General features: G+C 32.8%; 1 protein-coding gene across 4 annotated transcripts in view; it reads right to left on the reverse strand.

Moving 5' to 3' along the window:
- LOC141556645 (MAP/microtubule affinity-regulating kinase 3-like) overlaps nt 1–25445 on the reverse strand; it is a 125262-nt gene that overhangs the window by 39924 nt on the left and 59893 nt on the right. For all 4 annotated transcript variants that reach the window (XM_074291099.1, XM_074291098.1, XM_074291097.1 and 1 more), the window contains exons 5-6: nt 21350–21415; nt 14755–14825 (exon numbers count right to left, since the gene is read on the reverse strand). In XM_074291099.1, the coding sequence (XP_074147200.1) occupies nt 14755–14825; nt 21350–21415 (137 nt within the window). The remainder of the gene's footprint in view (nt 1–14754; nt 14826–21349; nt 21416–25445) is intronic.

Consider the following 25445-nt stretch of genomic DNA (forward strand, 5'->3'; position numbering starts at 1 on the left):
TAACAAAGACATCTGGGTTTCAGTCCTGGCTCTGAGTGGCCATCAGTCATTTGGGGCATCAGTTCTCTTCTACAAAATAAAGGGATTGTATTAAATGATCTCTAAGATACAATTTGATCTAAAACAGAATATTTTTGCTAAGTTATATAAATTAGCAGCCACTTTTTCCTCTCCAAAACCTATGATGTATAGACTCAAGTAATCCAAACATGTCAATCTAAGAAAAACAACTGGGAATGTAATCCTGCAACAGAAAGACATATAAAGCACTCTTAAGCAAAATAACAGGTCAAATAATTGCTATCCCTTCAACTATCAGAGAGGTAGGCTAGAAAACATGAGTCTAAGAGTTCATAATATGCCCTGTTTGATCACTAACTCTGCATCCAAACTGATACTTGCAGGCATCATTAAGGGAAACACTCCTCATGGGGAATGGACCCATCATTCTCACTATCAACAACAACTGCTATCAATAGTCAGCTAAGTCTATGGTCTGCTATGACAGTTCTTCAGGTCACAGAACCAAACCCTGGTGGAAAAGAGGCCAATCAAATGCTGATTAATTGCTATCCACAAGATGGGCAAGCCAGCCTAGTTAAGCCAGCAAAACAACCTAACAAAGACAGAAGGTGGCAGTGTACACCAGCTAACTCAAAGCACCACCTCCAAACCCAAATGAAAACAGTCCAGACTCAAGAGTGAATAGATGAGCCCTCCCAGTTTAGCACCTCATATAACTTCCAAAGCCATCATCTAAGAAATTCTTTGTAGAGATAAGCCCTGGTGCTATAGACAACACCTCCTTAGCAGCCAGTGTTTTAAAAACTAGAAGAAAGATGTCACCAAACTCCTTGGCACTGTTAAATGGTTCAATATAAAACATGGATTTGGCTTTATCAATGCAAATAATATTAAAGAACATATATTACTACTTATATAACACAGGTGATAGATTGCCAGGCCTGGAGTCAGGAAACCTTATTTTCCTGTGTTCAAATCTGGCTTCAGACATTTCTAACCTATGTGATCTTGGGCAGAGCAAGTTTCCCTCAGTTTCCTACCTGTAAAATGAGCTAGAGGTATATATATCTGCCAAGAAAATTTCAAATGAGGTAACAAAAAATTCAACATGACCGAAGAATTACAAATTACTACATACTTTGCTGCTATCCTTTAAGGACCATGAAACTTTCTTTTTAAATCATATCTGAAACCTCTTATTTGTGTTCTCTCCATATAAGTCTCCATGTGAGCTCCTTGAGAGAAGGGATTATCTTACTTTTCTAATCTCAAATAAACTTGTAAAAAAAGTAAATTTACACACACACACACACACACACACACACACACACACACACACACACACACACACACACACACACACACACACACACACACATCTTTTGCTGAGGCAATTCTGGTTAAGTAACTTGCCCAGAATCACATAGCTAGGAAGTATTAAGTGTCTGAGGGCACATTTGAACTCAGGTCTTCCTGAGTTGGTGTTCCATCCACTGCACTTCACCCCCCAATAAAAGTTTATCTTAAAAAAAAAACAAAAAAAAAACCCTCTAACTTTTCCCATTGTATTTCTCTTTTCTCTTCCCCCTCAGAAAACCTTCCCTTACAATAAAGAAAAAAAAAAATAAAACAACTACTTAATTTAAGTAAGACTAATCAAACACAGTGCAATTCTGAAATTAACATTCTATATCCATGCTTCTCTACCTCTGCCAAGAAAGAAGGTACTTCTTAATAACTCCTTTTGAGGGTTAAGTCTGGTCATTTAATTTCACAGCATTCAGTTTCAACTGCTTTGTTACTGTTCAGTTCTTTCCATATTCACTGCAATAGTCAGTGGGAATGTAATTTTCCTGGTTTTACTTATTTTACTTTGAATCAGTGATTCTCTGTATTCATTATTACTGGTTATTCACTATTTCTTATAGTCTGTGTCATCTGTATACTATATAATTTATTTACTCATTCTCCAATTGATAGGTATATGCCTTAGTTTCTAGATTTTTGCAATTGAAAAGTGCTGCTACTTTGGCATAATTCTAAATTGCTTTTTATAATGGATTATATGAATTTACCACTCTACCAATCATATTACTTATTCTGAACTTTATGCAGTTATATATCTATATCTTAATAGGGAGCACTTAAATACACATTAACAAGCATATTCAGAGAAAACAGTTTCCTTAGGCTTTGCCTCAGGATGAAAGATAAGTGTTGAATAGGTTTCAAGCAGAACTCGAACTGAGTTCAAAGTCGGAATGATTCCTAAGTTAGGTCTTTACAATGCAATATCTTTACATTGCAATATCATTATTTTATCTCAAGTGAATTTCTAGAATGCTAGTCATAGTCGTAAGTACAAGCATTTCAAAACCATTCATTTATTCAGCACTCATTGAATGCCTATGTGCAAAGTGCTATGAGAACTTTAATCAGACAGCCATTGTTCTCATGAAATTTGTAATCTAGAAGATATAGAATCACAATGCAAGGAAAAAATGTGATGTGAGGAAGAGATGTATGTCAAGGTACTCTGGGGATAAGGATGAAATTTTTTATTTTCTGAATCTGGTTCCCCATCTGTAAAATGAGGCCCTAAGAAAAGACAATCTATAATCATGTTTACAACTTTAAATCTAGAATTTTGTTGAGGATGGAAGGAGGAATCAAGGAAAGCTCTATGGAAAAGACTACAAGTTACCTAAACTTTGAAGAATGAGTTAGAGATCTGTAGCTTATAGTGTTAGAGAAAAGAAGAGGGATAAGAGGAGATACACACACACACACACACACACACACACACACACACACACACACACACAAACATAAAACCATCCAGCATTTGCAATCTTGCATAGATATAGAAGAAATGAGTCCCCTCCACATCAACATTAGAATTTAAAACATGACTTCAATGAAGATTATTATTTACTACAATTTAATGAAATAAGTTTTCCAAAATACTTTATACATATCATTTAATCTTCAAAACCCTCACAGAGATTAGTATTTTCACAATGTCATAAGAAAATATGAAGAAAGTGATACAGAAAAGGTCATCTTATGCATGGTTAGTTAAGAGTCTGGATTTGAGTACATAATTTTTAAGAAAATAAAGGAATTCTAAAAACAAAAACAAAATACAATCACTGATATAAAGCACAGAATACAAGAACAATTAGTGGAAGATTAAAAGATCACTCTAGAAAAGTACAACTGCAATATGATGTTTCTGTATCTCTGATCTTATCATTCAAAACTGCCATCTGCAAAGTTATCAGTGTTTCTTAATTGATAAATCTGAAAAGCCTTCTTAGTTCTCATCTTCTTCATTTGACACTCAAGCACCTTCTTCTCTTTAGGTTTCCTTCATACTTCCCTTTTTCTTGTACCTGACAGTCCAGAAAGATTCTTTCTCTGTTCTAATAAATGGCAATCTATCTCCCCATCTGTGCTTTTGAACTGGTCTCTCTACTCAGAATGTGATCCTCCCATTTTCAGCTTTACAGAATGCCTGCTTGTGAGATACAGTTTAAACACTATTTTCTACACCCTCTTAGAATACTTTATCATCTTACTCCCTGCTATCTTATACTTAATCATCATGTACTCATTCTGTATATACAGAGGAGGTTCCAAAAGGTTTAGGGAGGTAGGTAACAGTAAATTAAGTCTGTAGTCAAAAAGATCTGTGTTCAAATCCTGCCTCAAACATTTTCATGCTTCATGACCCTCAGCAAGTCATTTAACCTATTTGCCTTAATCTACTGGAGAAGGAAGTGGCAAACCACTCCAGTATTTTTTTTTTTAATTGAAAAAATCCCCTAGATAGTATTGGTATGCTATGGTACATAGTATCACACAGAATCTGACACAACTGAATGACTAACCACAAAAATTTTGGTACTGTGATAACTTAAAAAGGAAAACTTTAATAACTTAAAACTCCATCAAAGTTTTTGGGACACCATGCATGTATATGTCTCTGGTCAACATACATAAGTCTTGATAATAATTCTTATTATTTCTAATTCTTACAAAAGCGGATATGTTGAATATCAATAAAATGATAAGACAGCAAAATTAACTATGTTTTGAAAAATGAAATGCCTACAAGAGAGTTTCAAGGATAATAAAATGGAAGAAGGAAAAGAATCAAAGAGAAAAACTAAAAAAAAAAAAAAAAAAAAAAAAAAAAAGAGCCCAATTGCAGAGCAATACTCCTATTTAAAAAGCTGGAGAAAAGAGGCAAAATTTTCAAAAACCATAGTGAACAATATAAAATATAGGAAGTATCTTTTGGGAGGGTGATGATATGTTAAGAGTAACATGAGAAAAATACCTATGAAATTATTTATCATATTAGAAATTCAAAGTGATAACATTTTAAAGTATGATATTGTGTCAAGTGTCTGAGGCTGAATGTGAACTCAAGTTCTCCTAACTCTAGGGCTGACAATCTTATCACTGCATCATTTAACTGCCCCTGTCTCAGAAACTCTTGAGGGTCCATAGATGACACTGAGAAACAGGATAAAAAGAACTAAAAAAAATCATAATAAAACACATTCTCTAACCCAGTAGTCAAAGAGTAGGAACAGCCAGGTCTTGAAATGAAAAAAATACAAATCATCTAAAATTGTTTACCTTCTTTAATAATCAAAGAAAATTCAATTTAAAACAACTCTGATAATTATTTCCCCCTTGTTAAATATCACAAAATTAAAAGCTGATGGGGATGCCAGGAAATAAGTATATGATTATATACATTAATAATATCTAATATTCATATAGCATTTACTGTGCTAAGTGCTTTCCAATGATCTTACTTATTTGATTCTCACATCAAAAAGAAAGAGGGAGAAAACAAAATGAAAACAAACAACAAAAAGAGTATGAAAATACAATGTTGTAATTCACATTCAGTTCCCACAGTTCTCTCTAGGTGCAGATGGCTCTCTCCATCTTAAGTCCATTAGAATTGGCCTGAATCAACCTTGCTGTTGAAAAGAGCCAAGTCTATCAGAATTGATCATCATATAGTCTTGCTGTTGCTATGTATGATGCTCTCTTGACTCTACTGTAAGGCGAAATTTAAAATTGAACTCAGGTCTTGTTATTCCAGGGCCTTATCAATACCTCAATTTTTAAAAATAATCTTTGTACAAAGTATAAACGTAAGGAAATATGAGCTGAATTTATTCAAAGTGACATAGAATTATATAACTATGAAACAAAAGTTAGCTCAGTGATTCTTCTATTAGGAAAAAGTATGGTTGAGGAAACTGTCAAACATGACTTTCTTCTTTGAAGACCAACTTCAAGCGCCATTTTTTCCTGCTCCTTCCCATTTTTAAGTGTCCTTCTCTACCTACCTTGTACTTGTTTTATATTGCACTACCATCCCTTATACTCGTTTCCCTCAACAGGCTGTAGACTTTTTGAGACAAATAATTATTTTTTTGTAAATTGCCTAATACAGCATTTAATTTGTATCAAGTGTTTAATAAATGCTTATTGGTTAAATAAGCATTTCTATTATTTCTTGTTTTGTCACATGACTGGCTTACCTCCTTCCTATTATTCTCTGGAAACATCTGTTACACTTTTTCTTTTGCACAGTTCCTGCGGTAAAACACCACAGTCTACTTATATCCACTGTACACCTCTCCAACTGTCTTCTTGGTAACTCTCAACCTTACTTCTTAAGATAATGTTGTTCTAGGTATTTCACTGGGTCTTTGTATAAAGATTATAATGAGGTAAAAAATTTAGAGAAGGAAAAGATCAAAAGATCACAAAAGTCGGGTTCAATTATCTCTTTTAAAGTTGAGAAAACTGAGATTCAAGGAGATTTAAGTTATTTGCTGCAAGTCAACCAAGTCTAAGCATCAGATTAAATATTTGAAGTGACATCTTCTGATTGTAGGGACAGCACTCTTTGTATTGTATTTCTGAAAGAGCTTTCATTAAAAGCAATATATAATAGTTCTTTGAGGCAATCTAGACTTCTCTCTTCCTCCTTCTCAAGTCTGGAGTTGGTTCACTGTTCACGATAAATATACTTAAATTCCAATGGGCTGTGCCTGCAAGTGAAAATTGTAAACAATAGGTATTGTACATTCATCTGGACTTTCCTGTGTGAATAGGTAGGCTTCATTCTTCCAAGTCAGTATCAGTTTCATTTTTCTGAATGATTTTTAGTTATCACATTAAAGGTTCTGCAATGTTCTTGGACTTTTTGCAGTCTGAACATAGAGAAACATCTGGAGGACTTCATCATGTCCACCACCTGAACTACTTTTATGTTTTTCTGTTTTATATTTCATATCACACTTAGATAGTGAAAGTTAGGCGCCTCTCCCCCCAATGATGTTACATTACATTTTATAAAGATGTTTAATGATTTTAGACATAAATATGGAAGAAAACTTCTTAGAGATTTTAAGACGGCATTTTGCTTTATGGATCAAATTTTTTTTTTCACAGCATTACAAGTGTAGTAGAATTTTTTATTCTTTAAGTCTTTTAGGCAGAGTACTGTAAAAATGTGTAGAACAGTAGAATATTATTTATTAAAGGATACTTTTCCTCTTTTCATATCTTTATCAAAGATTTCAATGTATCTACATTATTTTCATAAAATTTCTTTAGAGACTTGAAAATAGGCATATAGAATAGAATCAGTAATTATAACATTAAAAAAAAATTAAATTCTAAGATTTTTTCCAGGGCTTTGGCATCTCCCTGCTTTTTCAGATCTTCTGAAAACTGATTTCTAAATGCTTTAAAGTTGTCAGTTTATCATATGGACCTCTCTTTTCTGTATGATTAATTAGTCTAGTCTAGCTGTTAATCCCATTTTTTTTCCCCTTCAGAACTTTTTCTATTTTCTCATATATTAAAGATTAATGCTAGAATCTGGATACAATGGCTCCACTGTAATTGAATTTTGAAAAGTTCTCTCACATCTTTTCTATCTCTATTCCTGTTACATTCTTACTTGCCCTTCTGGTGTTTTAATTGTCTTTCATCAAGCCTTCTGTAACTTGTTTCTCTTCAGCCCTGTCCCACTCTCTGCTTTGTAATCTTTTTATACTTTACAATACTGATCACCTATGTACTCTGCAATCCTGTGACAATGGTCTCTTTGCAGTTCTTTTCACAATACACTCCCCATGTTCAAGCTTCAAGCATGTTCACTGGCCCATGTGTAGAATGCTCTCTCTTCTTGTCTATAACTGTGGATTGTGATCCCTTAAATTGTGGATGATGGGGGTCTCAAAATTATAATTTATTATCAGTATATGTTTGATTTTTATACTTACTTTATATATCTATATATCCAGGGTCATGTAGAAATTTCTTGGAGACTTAAACAGAAAAAGTTTAAAAAGCCCTATCTACCCGAGTTTCCAAATTCCTTCAAGTCCCACAAAGTCTCATCTTAGATTGTTAATTTTCCCTGATCTCTCTTAATGCCTTCTCTTTGGATTACTTCCAAATCCTTCATGTAGATTGCTGGTACATAGTTCTATTATACTATGAATTCCTTGAGAGAATGTGTCTTTTTGGATCTGTACCAGTCAACAAAGTAGAAGCCTGAATGTTTACTGACGAGAGGCAATACTGCTCATAATCTTCTAGCCACAATCTTCCTCCATAAGAACTTTCAAATGGATTTATACTCAACAGTTATTGCCTTTGGTTGTCTTATCTCTCTGCCAAGGAGAGGAAATGCTGATGAAGTTTCTAGGCTTTTCTGGTTTCCTCATTGTGGCAACTGATTTATTTTGCTTCTACATCCTTAGGAAAGAATAGTGGTCTGTGTTGATAATTGTTGTTTTCTTCATCTCCTATTTTTCAGTATCAACATCTTTAAAAAGGTCAGGAGAAAACTACTTCAATTACACTACATTACCATTTCATTTTTATTCTGTATTCTATAGTGACAATTATTTTTTTGATCTTTGTTCAAACACAACAATAGTTTGTAAATACAGCTGAATTAGAAATAATTGTTTCTCAGAAATAATAAAAACACCAGTAACATCTGTTTCCCATCAAAATATAAGCAATTTTATTTCTTGCAAGTTTTTATCATGAACCCCATAATGTGAGATGATGAAATGCTCTATTGTAAATGTCATATTAATATCGGACTCCACAATCAAATCAAATTAACCAACTCTTTTACTTTTCTTTCAAAGAGAAGCTGTGATTCATCCTTCTATTCAGGGAGAATTTCCTTTTGTTTTTCTTTTACTTAAAGGGAAGTGAGTTTATCAATACTGATAGTTATCTTGATACTGAGTTCCTTCAGTAATATTTTACTTAGTAACTTTAAATTTTAAGCACTAGATAAGCTAATGTTGATATATTATAAAAACTGATTCTTAATACCTTCCACCCACTTTTCTAATCACTTACAATGTAGAAGTAGAAAGGGGTTGAATAAAAACCAGGGGTCATTTTATATTCTTCTTTGTTTAATAGACTGCCATGGTTAAAGTATTCATTTCAAAGTGTTAAATCTATTCCTTAGTAATAAACCTTGTGTTCATGTAGATACGTCTCTGGAAAACAGGTAATCTGTTGCCAAGACAAGTATTCAAAGACTTTCCAGCACTGTGGAACCTGGCAAATCTTGATTCTCACAGGTTCAGCTTTTGAAGGCTGAGAACAAAATTTGCAGAAAAGCTGCAAAGGTGTGGCAATGAGAAAAGAGGGCTAATAAAGGATAGAAAGCAATTATAAAAGTAACAAAAGAGGCATAACAATGTTCTAAGATACAAAAGAAAAGAGAATATCAGGGAGAAAATATCTAATACTATAGAAATACTACTATATACTTTTCCCATTGATTAGAAAAAAATTGGGCTACAATAATTAGTAGTTACTAGTGACTCTCAAGAGAGCCAATTCAACACAATTTTGAGGACTGTACAGCAAGAAAGCATTAAAGAAGTAAATGGAGATAATATAAAGCAGTGGTATCAAAGAGAAAAGGAATGGGTATGGAGCACTAAACCAGACTTAAGATCCCTGCTGCAGACTGTATATTGACTAGGAAAAGGCACACATATTTATATAATTCTTTTTTTTTTTAAATGAATATACCAACACAGTGAAATCAGATAGAGTAAGAGATGAATAATTTGGATAATTTCTAAGTATAGATGAAGTATTCTCAGAGAGCAAGAGATTGAAGTTGTGAGTGAGAGGGAACAATGACAGGAGAAGCCTAGAGAGACAGTAGGAATACATTTAGGCTTAGAAAGTAGTACTTTGGTTTAATAATACCTTACATTTATATAATAGTTAACAAGAAAGGTAGTTGAGTGAAAACTGTTATTGACTCTTTAAGGGAAAAAACTGGGGGAAGCAGAAGACATTTTAGAAATAAACTTGTTATTTTCAGTGTTATCATTTACAAATTTGTAAATACCTTCAGTTCCCCCTTTCCTCAAACAACTTCCCCTCTAAAAATAAAAAAATAACATCAACACACACACACACATACACACTCACTCTCAATCAATCAATCAAAATATTCACTTCAAGAAACAGAAAAGGTGATAGGAATTGCTAAATGTCAACAAGAGGCCCAGAAGGTCACAAGAATTACCAAATTATCCAGTCAGTATAACCCTAGTTAAACTAAGGCAGCTAATACTCAAACACAGCAAAAATAATACAGGAGGACATCAAGTGTGCTTTCCAATGGTTGGGACTGATATATACAGGCCTATGATATTGTATGCCAGATGATATAATGAGAGTTAAATAAGAACAGAAATAGAACACTCTGAATGAATAAGTGGCATCTGGAGGAGAATAAGATCTGCTTCAGTGAATAAGAAAGTTTTGTATTTCTTGGGAGGAATTTTAGTCATGCTTTTCTCTTAAAATATATTATATCCCATGGCTGCTAGAAAAACCATTTGGACCAATAAAGCAATTATACAAATCATGTTAATTCTGACCCTAGAAATCTATTACAGAGGAAAAAATAGCAACAAAGGCAGAAATTTAGGGGTGGAACAAGTTTTTGTTAAACTTATAGAATTTCCAATGAATTTATTTCAAAAGCAGAATGTTTGAAAAATGATCAAAAACAGTAAGTACATTTATATAGACAGACCAATAAATGATTAAGCATTTACAATGCCAAATTGGCAGGTAGATGGCGCAACAGATAGAGATCTAGACCTAAAGAAAGGAAGACATTTCTCCTGAGTTTCTTGGTCCCAAACTTACTAGCTGTGGGATCTTGTGCAAGTCACTTCGGCCTATCTCACTTTTCTCACCTTTAAAATGAACTGGAGAAGAGAATGGCAAACCACTCCAATATCATTGTTAAGAAAACCCCAAATGAAGAGTCAGACACAACTGAACTATGTGCCAAGCACTGCTAAGTGCTAAGGCTAACACACACAGACATACACATCCCCTCTAAGACTTCAGGAGAGGTAGGTGTAGCAAGTCCCAGTGATCCTTAAAATTTGCCAGGAGTCTACAAAGTCTAGAAGCCTAGAAGACCTTACAAAGAAGCCTCAGGAAAGACAGCAAGATCTCTTAGTCATCTATATCAAAGGAAGGAAGAGAACTGGTTACTCACTCTTATTCATCTACCATCACATGAACACTGAAGCAGCCTGGATGAGTTCTAAGCAGCTCATCTGGGCAGGGATCAGGGGTATAGTCAAAAGGATCATCAGAGTGAAGGTCTAAGATTAGATTAAAAAAAAAAAAAATGCAGCAGTCAATTGGACCACTCTATAATATTTTCTAATGATACCTGGAAAGCTTGAAATGAAGAAAGCAGACAGTCAAGTTTATCCAGGGTTGCAGATTGGCAAGGTAGAATATTGGAGGTTCAAGGTATTGAAGGATTCTAGGATTTATTCTAAGGACAATTCCTAAAATGTGGCATAATAGAAAAAATATTTGACTAGGAAAACAGATGGCCTGGGCTCTACTTCAATTCATTTTACTGGTTTCAGCCCATTGCTCTGATTTTATTAGAATCTTCTTAAATTTATTTCTGTCAGGGGCAGCTAGGTGGCACAATGGATAGAGCACCAGCCCTGAATTCAGATCTGGTCTCAGACACTTAACACTCCCTAGCTGTGTGACCCTGGGCAAGTCACTTAACCCCAGCCTCAGAAAAAGAAAAAAAAAAATTATTTCTGTCCATCTCAAAATCAGATTATCTAATTTAATGATACTATACTCAAACAAAGGTATCAAAATTATTTTATGTGATTTATATTTGTAAGACCTGAATAATTGTTCAATATTTTATAGTGTTAATATTTTAGCCACTGACAAAACCTATCATGTTATTTGAGAAATAACAAAAAGTACAAATATAGTAACATCACCTCTCCTTCAAAACAACTCATTTCTACCCTTCCAAATGAAAGTAGTGGCTGTAAGGCTAAAGAATCAACAAATTGGGGCTAAAAGAGTTTCAAGTATAGATTTTTAGTTGCCTCTTGTTATATTTTGCATTCTTATGTATGTGTGTATATTGTTTCCCCAAAAGAACATAAGCTTTGAGAGCAGGAACTGTTTTGCTTACATCTCCAATACTTTGCGCATAGAGCTTGGTACAAAATCAATTAAATGCTTAATTTGTGAATGAATTGCTTTTTATCCTTTTATTTCAAAAGGCCAAAGTTAACAAAAAACACTTAACCAGACAACCCAAGAGTGGGGGGAAAAGCTAACTGGTTTGAGAGAGCTTTGGTTTTGATTGCTTACTCTTTAAGAACTAAGAAAAGGAAAAAGGGTGGACAAAACCATCATTTCATGAAATGCATAGGATAACAGAATTAGTTACTAATAATTTTAGAAGTTTATCTAATCCATTCCCATCTGACAGTTTAACCCAGAAAGGATAAATGATTCCAAGATCACAATGGTAGTGAGAGAACACAGATTTAAATCTGGATGTTTTCTGTATTTAATCTACTTGACAATTTATTTCCAAACCCTACTTTAGCCATTCAAAATTTTCAGTAGTAGCATAAAGAGTCCTGGACATGTGGTCAGAAAAGAGCTGAGCCTGAATTTTAATTCTGACATTTATGACCTGTGTGATCATGATTAGGCACAATCTCCTAGGTTTCCTCACTTGTAAGATAAGAGAAAGGATACCTGCAGTCTCTACCTCATGAAGTTTCTGAGAGCCAGACAAGAATGCATACAGAGAACTAATATCTGGAATGGTCTAGGAAAGATCTTCTGAAAACAAAAATGTTAAGTGTGTAACTGACAAAATAGAATAAGACTGTCTCCCTACTATTATAATCTAATAATTATACCACCAAGAGCTAGCAACTTAAGAAAATTGACATACAGAAAGGTTGTGACTACTTGGTCCTACATTTAGAAGTTGGCAGAGTTAAGATGATAAAGTAGGTAGAGCATTGTATTTGGAGTCAAGACCTATGTTCAAATCCAGTCACTAATATTTACTAGCTACATGACTGTAGGAAAGTAATTTAACCTTAGCCTCAGTTTCCTTATCTGTAAAATGGAGATTTTTTTAAAAAAAGCATCTACCATCTAGGGAAGTTGAAGATAAAAATGAGATAATTGCTAATTATGATTATGATAGCAATATTTAAAAACTCAGTGTATTTTATTTTAAAATTTTAATATTTTAAAATTCAGTGTAGTTTCCACTATTTTTTAACTACCTCATAATCTAGAAAAAAGAGACAGTCAACTATAGGTGAAAACATATGGGTTTTGGTTCCAATTCTGTGGCTTATTTGTTTTGTAGTTTCAGGCAAATGATAAACCAAGTCTTGTGTATACTTTATCCATAAAATAGAGAAGATTATTGTGTCTAATTAATAGGAATATTTTAAGAGGTGAGGAGTAAAATAAAACAGGTTTTCCACATCCATATTTACTTTAAAGGAAGTGCCTGAGAAGGCATTATAAAAAACTCTGGATCAGAGTTTGAAAATCCCTAATTTAGTTATTGAATTATATACATCTTTTCTAACTCCTACCAACTGCACAATTCAAAGACACAATTATTTAGAGCTAGATAAAGCATATAAAAACTCAAGAGAAAAATTGTTACAAAGATAATGGTAGTATGTATTTTGGGGGGAATCAAAAGAAAACAAAATCTGAAACAATTACTTTAACATTCTATACCTTGGCACACAAATGGAAAAATGAAATGATACTATCTTGAAATTTTCATTTGGTAGCACTTTAAAGACTAATTCTCTTACTGTGTGACCCTGGACAAATCACTTAACACCTGCTTGCCACAAAAAACTGAATAATTCTGCTTTGTGCAACAAAGCAGTTCAGATGTTAGAGCCAATCCCAAATGATTAAATTTTGTGCATTTTCAAAGTTTGCATAATGACGGCAAAATTATGTTCTCCTGGGAGCATATCTTTGCAGGATACCTGCTGCAAATGATAATCCTGTTCATCAAGGCAAATTTTTATAACTATATATACAATCAGATACTGTTAGTCTGAACAGTTCTTAGGCAAAAAGGGACTTTAGTAGCCATCTAGATTCAATCCTTTCTTTTCACATCTCTATATGGCAACTATAATTCTAGCTTCTTCAGCTAGGATTTAGGGAACACAATGAGTAAATGGATTCCCAGAATGTGGCAAATTGTTATATACTGGGTTAATGAGCCCAGGAATGAAATTTAGGAATCATTCATACTAAGAATACTAAAGCCCTTGTTCTCAATATACTTTTACGGAAGAATCAAGGACGTCAAAGAGAAGTCAGTCAAAGCCTACAACAATATGCCTTCAACAGATGTTGAAGATACAAAGATCAAAATTAAGTAGTACGCACTCTAAAAGTAGCTTTAAGTTCTACTTTCTTTGTTAATTTAATTTCTTCAATTTAACAATAAGTTGAAAAAATTAGATTAGGTGAATTCTAAAATTCTTGCAATCCTATAATTCTATATGGTAAAATGTCTTTCGTGAATATCCCCCTCTCAAAAAAGGGAAAGGAATGAGTTTGAATAAGTAATCTTTGCTTTAGCACTTCAAATCAACTATTCCCCTCAAGTGAAGAATGTAATTTACTCTTCATGCCCTGCAGTCTTCATTTATTCTTGTTTCCCAAAAAAACCTCATGGTCCAACTTCTGGTGATGAGCCGCTACCAATCTGGCACTGTTTCTCAGATGGAAAACACATAGTCCATTCACCAGAGGGTTCCACACTCAAAACCTCTCCAGTTTGTAGGACCTGAAAGAGCTATTATTCTGCAGGCATAGAATCGAGGAGTACCTTATTATTGTTAGAAGTTCACAAATTCATATGCAAACCAAGAACTATCCTTATAATCTTATTTAGCTTGAATAAAACAGGCAAAATGATTGTATAATAAATATACCTCCTGTAAACTAAATATCTTATTCCTATCTTTATACATTGGTTTTAAAAGTTTTTTTTTGAATATATAGAGAAACTTAAAAAAAAAAACCCACCAACACATAAATTCACTTAAAAAGTTTATCGAATCTTAGTATTTTTTGGTTATCATGTATCATCCCAATCAAGAAATACTATTAGTATTGATGATGAAAAGGAATTTTTGTCTTTGTATTAAAAAAAGACTAGGAATCACTGTTCTAGATCTTATAAATGGTTAGAAAATGCAAAAAATGCTTGTTAGCTTCCCAGTTTAGTCCAGAAGTGAACTTCATGCATACCTGTCTAAACTTAGCTCTGGCTTCCTTTTCCTTCATTCTTCCATGTGCAACCAAATAGTCAAACACTTCACCTATAATTGAGAAAAATAAAAGTGAGTAGAAAGAAGCCTATTGAAACTAAAGAGTTTAATAACAATTTTAAATGCTTCATATGCAGGTTCATATGCATACAAAAATTATAAAATTATAGTTATAGCTAACTTGAAGTTTAATGACTACCATTCAGTTCTCATCAATACAATCTAACAAACTTTTAAAAAAAGTTCCTTAAAATCATAGTCTGACATTTAAAAAATGTTATCATTATATATTATTATTTAAGGTATGTAAAGCCCTTTACATATTTTGATTTGATCCTCACCTGTGAACATAAAGTAGCATCACCTTCTTGTGATAAAGGGATGAGAAAACTGACACTAAAAACATTAAATGGTTTGACAGAAGTCATGATAGCTAGAATCAGGACTGAAACTCAAGTTCTCCTGACTCTAATACTTCTATTCAACTATACTGCTTATATTGTCACAATTTATATTTTGTGGGACATTGTGTTTAACATTTTTTTGATCATATTAAAATTGAAATTTAAACATAAGTTAACATGTTTATAAAGAAGATTGACTACAGTGTTCCTTAATTTCTTTCCTATGGCATTGTGTTTACATTCCTTTTTATTTATTTCTTGTTTTTACATTACTCATTTAACATTATTTCTTGCTTATTTTCCTACCTAAAAAAATCTTATGATAAAGATTCAAAAAACAGTTCAGCAAAACTAATCAACCAACAAAACTAACAGCATATGAAAGACTGAATACCTTCTTCAAAAAAGGGGGGGGGAGAGAAGAAAGAGGGAGAAAATTTCCTCAGGACTAAGCTTGGCCATTACAATTATACAACATCAGTTTCTTTTTTATATCCTTTCCATTTAAATATTTGAAGTCATTCTATATATGTTTTTTTTTGGGGGGGTATATTTTTAAAAAAGATACTTAGAAGATAAAGGATTAGGAATAATATCAAATGAAGACCAAATTTAAATGAAAATGAAATGCTATTAAAATTATAAGTAAGGAATTATAAGGAAAATGTCAATGACAACTTACATACTTCTTTCAACTGACTTGTACACTACTTTTCAGTAACACAACTACATCTATTTCATGAAGATAGCAACCTACTTATAACACTCAAAGTCTACTAAAAATAAAATAACATTTTTGTAATATAATAAATTAGAAATTATGTGGGTGTTCAGTTTAAGATAAAACAAATTGTGACATATGAATATAATGGATACTATTATTTTGAAAGAAGTAATGAAAATAATGAATTCAGAGAGCTATGAGAAGAAATGAAGTCATACAGAGCAAAGAAAACAGAATTAAGAAAAGAACATTCTGAAAGCAGATCATTATAATAACATGAAAGCAACACCAAGAGACAGATTAACTGTGAGATAAACTCAGATTAACTAAAATGATCACTCTCAGTCCTGAAAAACAGATGAAACATATATCCTTCTTCCCCTTAGAAAATAAAATTTATACATGAAAAATGTTGTATATGTTATCAAATTTGTTGGTTAATTTTATTTAATTACTTTTCTTTGTTATAAGAAAGTACTTAAAGTGGTGGTGGCAGAAGATGGCACTAAAAACTGACTCACTTTCAGAATATTCCAATTTAACTAATTCCTTATCAATGAAGAATCATTTTTGTATTTAATGCCTGACGTATCAATGATCTAATGCATATAGGAGAAACATGATTAAAGACTGAAATGATGAAAGAATAGAAAACTTGGGAAGGGGACTAAAATATTTGTCAAAATCATCAAAAATGTGTCTCCTACTAGCTTTGAATCATCAGATAGATACCACAAAAGAATTATAGAAACATTAAATACAAGTATTTCATAATGCAGATATTTTTCTTTAATCCCAAAGAAGAATCACTAGTTCATATAGTATCTTGTGATACAGGAGCCACCTGCCAGTGGCTGCTGGAGGTCTAACTCAAATGTGTAGAATAGATCTCTTCATGAGAAAGGATGATGATAACAGAAGGAAACTGAGAGGCAGTTGCTGTTCTCTGACTTCTTTCCTCTTCCCTCTTGCCTCCAATTTATTTCATTCCCAATCCACAAGCAATACCTGTGTCAGTAAAGGCTGCTTTGCAACTTCTTCAAGTGTTACGATTCACAGCTGTTAAGGCTCTCGGAGAATTGACTTGCCCCTTCCTTAACAGTACCTCAATATGATATCAGTATTTCTGAAGTGTTTGAACTCTTTTAAACATGGTATATAAAGACAAGTCAAATGTGTGCTTATTGATGAAGCAAAAGTTAATTAAATTTTAAAAAATAAACTAACTAGCTTCTATTTTAGTAACAAGTAGATCCACATCTATAATGCTTTTTATAGATTTGACTTAAAACATCAATAAAATAAAAATGGAGTAGCAATTGTAGAATGCTGTAGTGAACTCAAAAGGGAAATTTTTGAAAACCACATACAATCAATATGCTACAAATTAAGAACTAGGTCAATTCCATCAGAATTTAAAATCTATTTATTAAACATTATTAATCAAAAAACTTTAGTAATAATTTCCCAAGCACTATTCTAAGTACTGGAAATACAAATAGAAATTCAATGTAGTCCTTTCTCTCAAGGAGCTTACATTCTAACAGAGAAAGACAACACATCTGAGCATCTGACTGCAAGGGAAGAAAGCCTTCAGGGCAGACAAAATGAGAGGACAAAGGCAACATTCAGGAGTACTGAAGGTGCTGTTGAAGTGTAGGTAGCCAATGTCCAATGGTCCAGAGAACATAATGGTCAGGGAAGATAGAGGTAGTTGTGCATTCAACCTTCATCACCACAAAAAATACAAAAAGCTCGAATTGATATGTTGAAGAGAAGGGCAAAACATTTCTTTATTTTGGTCTTCATGTTCTTGCAGGTAAAAAAATGAGCTACAAAGCTCATGAGGCTACCTAATGTTTCTTCAGGTCCTAAAGAATCCAGTTATAGGCAAGAACTAGATCAATCCATCCTGCCCTTAAGCAGCCATGACCCTGAGATCAAGTGAGTGTTGTTGGGCTATTAAGCCAAAACAATAGACTTTGTGATTCCTTGCTAGACTACATAGATAAAAAATAGCAACTGGACTGGAAATCTCTGCTTTAAAAGGCATTTGAGATTAAAAACATCATCAAGGATGTGGCAAACATTCTTCTTAAAATGATTAAATCCGATGACTAATGAATTGCAGTGTTTTACATGGACAAAAATATGAGCCAAAAGAAAATTAAAAAGCAGTAATAAACATTAAGAAGTCTTGGGCACGATAAGCTCTTAGGGTTATAAGTGCTGTTTTCAAAAATGCTGTCAATAGCAGCTTTGGAAGAGAGAGAGAGATCTGGCAAGGGAAAAAGCTAAGCAGGAACACAGGCTTATAGATTTAGAATCATAATGGCTCTTAGAAACAAACTACTTTAATATCCTATTTAGACAGATGAAGAAACACAGAGAAGCAACTTGCCCAAGATCAGACGTGTGGATGTGTTATTGTTTCTTTGTCATAAGGCATACACCACAGAAAAATGCAATAATGAGAAACTAAAACTATATTGATAACCTATAATTGGAAATTTAGAGAAGACAAAACCCAAGGAAGGAGTCATTTAAAGCCCAAGGCTTCATAATTATATGCAAATGAACAAAATACAGTTTACCAAAAAATGCATCAGAAAGCAACACAAGGAGGCTAATTTGACTTTCTTTGTTATCAAACAGGAAAAGATGGAGTCCATAACTGAAATGTGACTAAGGAAGAGTAGAAAGAGTAGGATTAGAAAGAGTAGGATTGAAAAATGAAAGTTTAGGGGTAGGAGAAGGAAGGATACAATATACTCATGCAAAGAAATTCAGCAAAGTGAGGAAGCTTGGTAGGGATGACAATTGGGTAATTATTAATAGAGGGAGAAAGGGAAATAGTATTGTCCTCTCAACATACTATAGACAATCTGGACAGAAAAAAGTAGTGAAGTACAGTGGAAAGGTTAATGAACAAGGAATCACAAAATCTCAGATCTGTCACCATGTGACCCTGGAGGCAAGTCAGTCAAGCCTCTCTGGTTCTTAGTTCCTTCATCTGTAAAATGAAGGATTTGGACTAGATGTTTCTGAAGGTTGCTTCTGAGTCTAAATCTACCATCCTATGAAAAGGTAGAAATAAATGAGTTGGAGGAAATATCACAAGAATAAATATGAAAGTATATTATTATAGGGATGAGAATGTAAACGACCCAGAATTTGTCTGTCAAAAGCAGACCAAATGATAAATTTATTTTCTTTCTTTAAATAGAATGTCATTCTTTAAAAGCCAAAAAGAATGAGTGAGGGGAATTTCTAAAATTTGGGCCCAATTCTTATCAAATGGGAGAACTGGTAGCTAGGATAAAAATAATGGTGACCACGAACTAATCATAGAATTTGTTACTGTTAAGAAAATTTAAGCAAATATCCTAGAATTTGCCAGAACATATTTGAAATATTTCACAGAAATAAATTCAAGAAGGATAAAATGCTCAAGAATGAAAATTTTAAGACAATTCTAATAAGAAAAAAGAGGACTTATCAATAAAGAATAATGTAGAAGCATAAAAATAATTCATTGATTAAACTGCATTTTAAAATGAGTTCTGCGGAGTACAAAAAATGTGAAATAAAATTAATGTTCTAAAGAAACTCTTGTCTTAATGAGGGAGATAACATGAAACAACCACATATAATTAAGATAAAGACAGTATATACATCAGAGATAAACTTAGAGGAAAGACATTATCATTAAGAAAGAATCAGGAATCATCCTTATGAAGAACTTTAGGACCTGAAAGAAACCAAGGAAACCAGAAGATGGAAATAAGCAGATAGAGAATTCCAGGGTATATGTGATAGTCAGTAAAAATTTAGTGCTGGGAAATGGATCGTTCTGAATGAGGAACAAGAATGAGACCAGTGTCACTGGCTATATATGGAAAAGAGATAAGGGCAAGAAGAAAAGTTAAAGATATTAAACTGATTTGGGGAGAAGCAGTGACATGGTCAGATCAGCATTTAGGAAAGTTGAGTGTTAGATGGACTCGAGTAGTGAGACTTGAGGCAGGAAGACCAACAAGAAGGTTATTGCAGAAATCTAGGCATGAAGTGAATAGAGCCTGCACTAGGTTGTGTCAAAAGGACAGAAAGGAGTTGCAGGTGGGAATAAGAGGGAGTTCTGGTTTCTTTGTATTTTTGGATATAGTAAGTTTAAATTAATCACATCCATTCAATTGTCCAACAGGCAAAAGAAGATTAAAAGACTAGAGATAAGGAGAAACAATAAAATTGATTAAAAAAAAAATTGAACTAGATGAAAAATTTAAGTCCATCTAAACCCATTCAGTTTTCCTTTCAATGCCAAATCTGTCATTCTGACATTGATGCATCCATGTGACATATAAGGCAATATAGAACTAGTCTAGGATCTACAACTGATTTGTTTTATGACTGGGGGTAAATTACCACTTCCTGAGTTTTAGTTTTCTTATCTGAAAAGAATGGAAAATGGATATTCTCCAATACTTCTTTTTTGATCTAAGTAAAATATATACTAATAAGAAAGTCAAATACACTCATTTATGTAAGAAAGAGACATTCTCTAGAGCAGCAGATAATCCAGTTGCAAGCATTTAAGTGATACAGTTAAAATGAATCAATTCTCATCATTTGTTATTTCAGAAAAATTCCATAGAAAATAAAACAACCTGTCCACATCCATATTCAGTGTCTCAGAAGACAAAAGATAAGAAAGTAAAATGATTTTTCCTTTCTCCTTTTGGGTTCAAAGTGCCCCCCCTTTTAAAAAACTAACCAGTTCATTAAAGAAAAAAATAAGTATTTATTAACTGTTTCTACCTCCTGGTTCTACACAAAGACTATGAGATTATTAGAATGTATTCATGGTAAACAAGATTTTAAGGAAAGAAGTGTTTTGAGGAACATATGTAAATTAACTAGGACTATATATAAAATTCAAGAAAAGAAAAATAGTTAAAAGGAATCAATTTTAAAGAATTGTTAAGTATACTAAAGTAATCAATAATCAACGACTATATTAGTATTTCAATATCTCTGTGATCCTCTAGGTGTTAGTACTCCCTTTCTAGTTAAAGAATGAAATTCATTCATGCTTTCTCATCCTAGAATTCTTGCCCACACTCATTCAAAGCACTTGAGCCAATGTTTGTAATCACTTAGTCTTGTATTTCAGTTGGTTTTTCCTTACTATCTTTAAAAACACAAGAGACTTTCCCACAGAGACATGCTAATAAAGAATCATAGTAAGTAGAGATATGCTAATAAAGAATCATATTAAGTATCACTTATAAAAATGCCTAGGGAATTTACTCAAATAAGCTAATTTTGAATTTTAAAGGAAATCTTAAAAATCAGCATAATAAATGTCTAAATAATGTGTTCTAATTGGAGAAAATGTAAATAAAAAAACACATAAGTGATAAATAAGTAAAAACAAATGTACTTACCGCCACTTGCATACTCCATGATTAAGTACAGTGTTTTTTCAGTTTCAATTACTTCAAATAACTTAACTGAGGGGAGATTAGGAAAAGGAAGTAACATTTACTAACAAAATGAACATATATATATATATTTGTTTCTGAATTATTCAATAGGAAATATAGGTCTAGGAATTTTGAAAAACTTAAGTTCATGGCTTTAAGTAGAATTTTTTATTTTGTTTTAAAGTTTTTCAGTAACTGATTCTCTGAAAAAAATGCCAACTTAGTTTTTACTATATGTGTATATATATGTATATATACACACACACACTTTAGCAAATAAAGATTAAAATTAGAGATACAATAAAAATGCAGATTACTTCTAGTACATTCTAACAAATTCATTTTACATTTGCAGACCATGATAAATCATAATACTCTTACCTGCAAATTTTCTTCACATATAAGTTTGCTATTTTTTCCTCATGTTTCAAAAGAACATACCCCTCTCCATCCTCTTATACCATCTCTTATATACACATGTACTCGAGATTTTATAAACTTCACAAACTAGTTGAATTTAACAAACATTTAAGCATCTACTATGTTGCATGGTCCTATACTAAGTTAAAAATTTTTTTTTTGGTTAGTGCAATTTTTTAAAATGTTAAACATGATAAAAATATTACAAATACAATATAAGCATTCATATTTGTACATTTATTTTGCTGCACACAAAAAATTAGATCAAAAAGGAAAAAAATGAGAAAAAGTAAAATTCAAGTAAACAACAACAAAAGTGAAAATGCTGTTGTGATTCACACTGAGTTCCCACAGACCTCTCTCTGGTCCACACTTAAGTATTTAGGATAAAAAATCCAGCAGTGGGTTAGCTAGATGATGTAATAGATAGCGCACTGGCCCTGAAGTCAAGAGAACCTGAGCTCAAACCTAGGCTCTGACAGTTAACACTTCTAGCTGTGTCATTTAATCCCAATTGCCTTGCAAAAAAAGAAAAAAGAAAAAGAAAAAAACAAGCAGTAAAAAACATTTAGTAAGTACTTATTATAGGTCAAGCACTGTGCTAAATGCTAATGAGATGGTCCTTGATTTCAAGAACACAAACTTTAATTATGGGAGATAATGTATTAAAAAATTTAGCTGTAGACAGAGATAGATGAAAAGGTCTGGAAGTTTCAAGAATATAGGGAAGTGGGGGCAGTTAGGTGGCACAGTGGATAGAGCACCAGCCCTGAATACAGGAGAACCTGAGCTCAAACCTAGGCTCAGACACTTAACACTTCCTAGCTGTGTGACCCTGGGCAAGTCACTTAACCGCAGCCTCAGGGGAAAAAAAAAAAAAGAATATAGGGGACGGTAAGAGTTTAAGGGGTAGAGGTGAGTAAGGCTCAAGGGTTCTTAGATTACAACAGTAGGTCAGACAAAAGTGTCATGAGTCTATAGGGTACAGAGGCAGAGCAGCTATTAAGATCTGGTAGTCCTTCATCTCCTAAGAAGGAACAAAATTAATGGCTTGTTCTTCTTTAAACCTTACAGCAAAGCAAGCAAGCAAAGAAATTAGGAAGGGTTCTCTTCGTTCTGGTGCTAGGTTTTATCTAGCAGCTCAGGATGATGCTGGGTTGGCTGTAGGAAGGATATTCCAGTGGTAACAAAAGATAAAAATCTTATGGTCCCTGCATGCAATGAGCTTTATTTGTGTGTGACATAATGTGATGTAGGCAAAGAAAAAATTTATAGGAAATGATAATAGGGACAGAACTTTTTGCTGGGAATGAGGGTCTTGCTCTATCACTTTCCTTAGTTATAGAATATCCTTTCTCCTTTTACCAAAATTAGTAAAAAGATGAACAATGACAGCCTTGTATTAAAAGTGCATAAATTCTAAACTAAAAGTCATGAACATATAGGCATCTATAAAGCCAACATTTTGGATAATATTCCCATCTTAATTGTTCAGTACGTCAAATTAAATTTAAAAAATTACAAATACAGACTAAATATCTTCCAAAGTCAAGATGAATTGCCTTGATTTGGATTAAAGCATTTCCAAGACAAGTACTTAGAAAGCAAATATCTATCTTTTGTTATGGGATGTCAACAAGCATTTATTAAGTGTTTCCTACATGCCATACATTTTGTTAAATGTGTGTGTGGGGGTGCACAAAGAGAAGAAAAAAAGCAGATCCTATCATTGAGGAGGGACAAAATGTAAATAATTAGGCACATAAAAGGAATATACAAAGTAGATAAAAGGCAATGAGAAGCAATAGCATTAGCAACTGGGAAAAATGGGAAAAGATTCTTACAAAAGTGGATTTGAACTAAGTCTTGAAGGAAGTTAGGTAAACTAAGAGACAGAAATGAAAGGACACAACCAAGTATAGAAGGGGAGAGGGAAGTGTTTTGTTCAAGAAACTGTAAAGTAGATTAGTTTATGGTGGAGAATTAAGTGTAAGAAGTCTGGGAAGGTAGTAAGGGGGCAGTTCATAAAAACTTTCAGTGCCAAACAGACATTTATATTTGACCCTAGAACTAAGAAGAGCCACTAGAATTAATCAACCAGGAAGGTGACACCGTAAGACATCCATTTTAGAAAAAAATCATCTTAAAACTGAGGGGAAGATAAATTAAAGTCAAGAAACCTAAGACTGGGAGACAAGTTAGAAACATATTTCAATAGTCCAGATTATAGAAGATAACAGTAACTGTGAGTGTAGAGAAAGGAACTTATTTTGCAAACTTAAGTTGCCAAGAAATAAACCACTACTGAAAAATATTCATGAATTTTTTTTAAGTCAAAGAATTGGACTTCAAACTCCTCTAAAATTAAAAGCAAATATAATACCAAATCTCTTTTAAGGTAATGCCTATTTTAAAATTATCTAGATTTTTTTGTCACTTAAAGATTTTGGTAACATATTTAGAAAAGAATCAGACTATCAACAAAGCAATTAAAAGATATAATTTGAAATTTAAACTGAAATAATGGAGGGTGATGGGAATAAATTTGTTTTATAAAATGAAAAATCAAAACAAGATACAAAGGTATCCTATATAATTCTTTTCTTAAGTATATAATCATAACAGACATTTTATAGCTCTTGGTTTTAAATTTAAACTAACTGGTTTGCTTCTTGAATGAAACTTCTTAAAAGACAATTAAACCAGAACCTCACAGTTCTTTAATTCTGGGTTTCATTTTTTAATTGTCAGTACTTCAGATTTCACTTCTTAATCAATGATCATTCAAAGTACCATAATATTCAATTAGCAACATATAAAAAATGATAAGTTATTAAGAAGATAAGCTTTTTTTTCAAAATGTGAAAATCTGAGTAAAATCTACTACTTATTAGTACACTTTCTTTTAAAACAAATGTATTTGCATATCTTCACAAAGTTCCAATACTATGACATACTTTCTCCATGCTACTTATGTGTGTATAATGGTCACTGAATTACTTTCTATTGTGCCTGGACAAACCAAGCAATAAAAGATATTGGTTATGTTGTTATTACAGATAATATTGGATCATAGGATTTTCAAATAGGAAAGGATGTTAAGAGATTATTCTTATCTAAACTACCTCAATGTGTGAGAAAAAAAAAGTCTGTAAGAGATTAACGTGCCAAATCACATAAATCAATAGAGTTTGGGCTGAAAAGGATTTCATTAACATAAGGATTCCAATTCTAGAAATTCAAAATTCATTCAGACCAATAAGATCCACTCTATAATATCCAAAGTGGACATTTCCATCAGACAAATTGTAAGGATAACAAGTTTGTTATATCCTGAGGAATCACATCATAATTCTGAACTAATCCTTACATCAAGTTGAAATATGCCTCTCTGTAATCTTCCTTCCTTCCATTTATCCAACCATTCATCCCTCCCTAGAGCTGAACATACACTCTTATTCACTAGGAAGTTAGACTATCTATTAAGGGACTATTGTAATGGAGTGGATAGTATAGAAAAATGAAGGTTTGTTACAGGATGATGGTTATGGCAAAGGAATAGAGGACAAAGGGAAAGAGATTACAGAAATGGTATTCACACATAAATGAAAGATATCAGAGATGCAAGACAAATCAA

The sequence above is a fragment of the Sminthopsis crassicaudata genome, chromosome 2 (genome assembly GCF_048593235.1).
Source record: "Sminthopsis crassicaudata isolate SCR6 chromosome 2, ASM4859323v1, whole genome shotgun sequence".
NCBI lineage: Eukaryota > Metazoa > Chordata > Mammalia > Dasyuromorphia > Dasyuridae > Sminthopsis > Sminthopsis crassicaudata.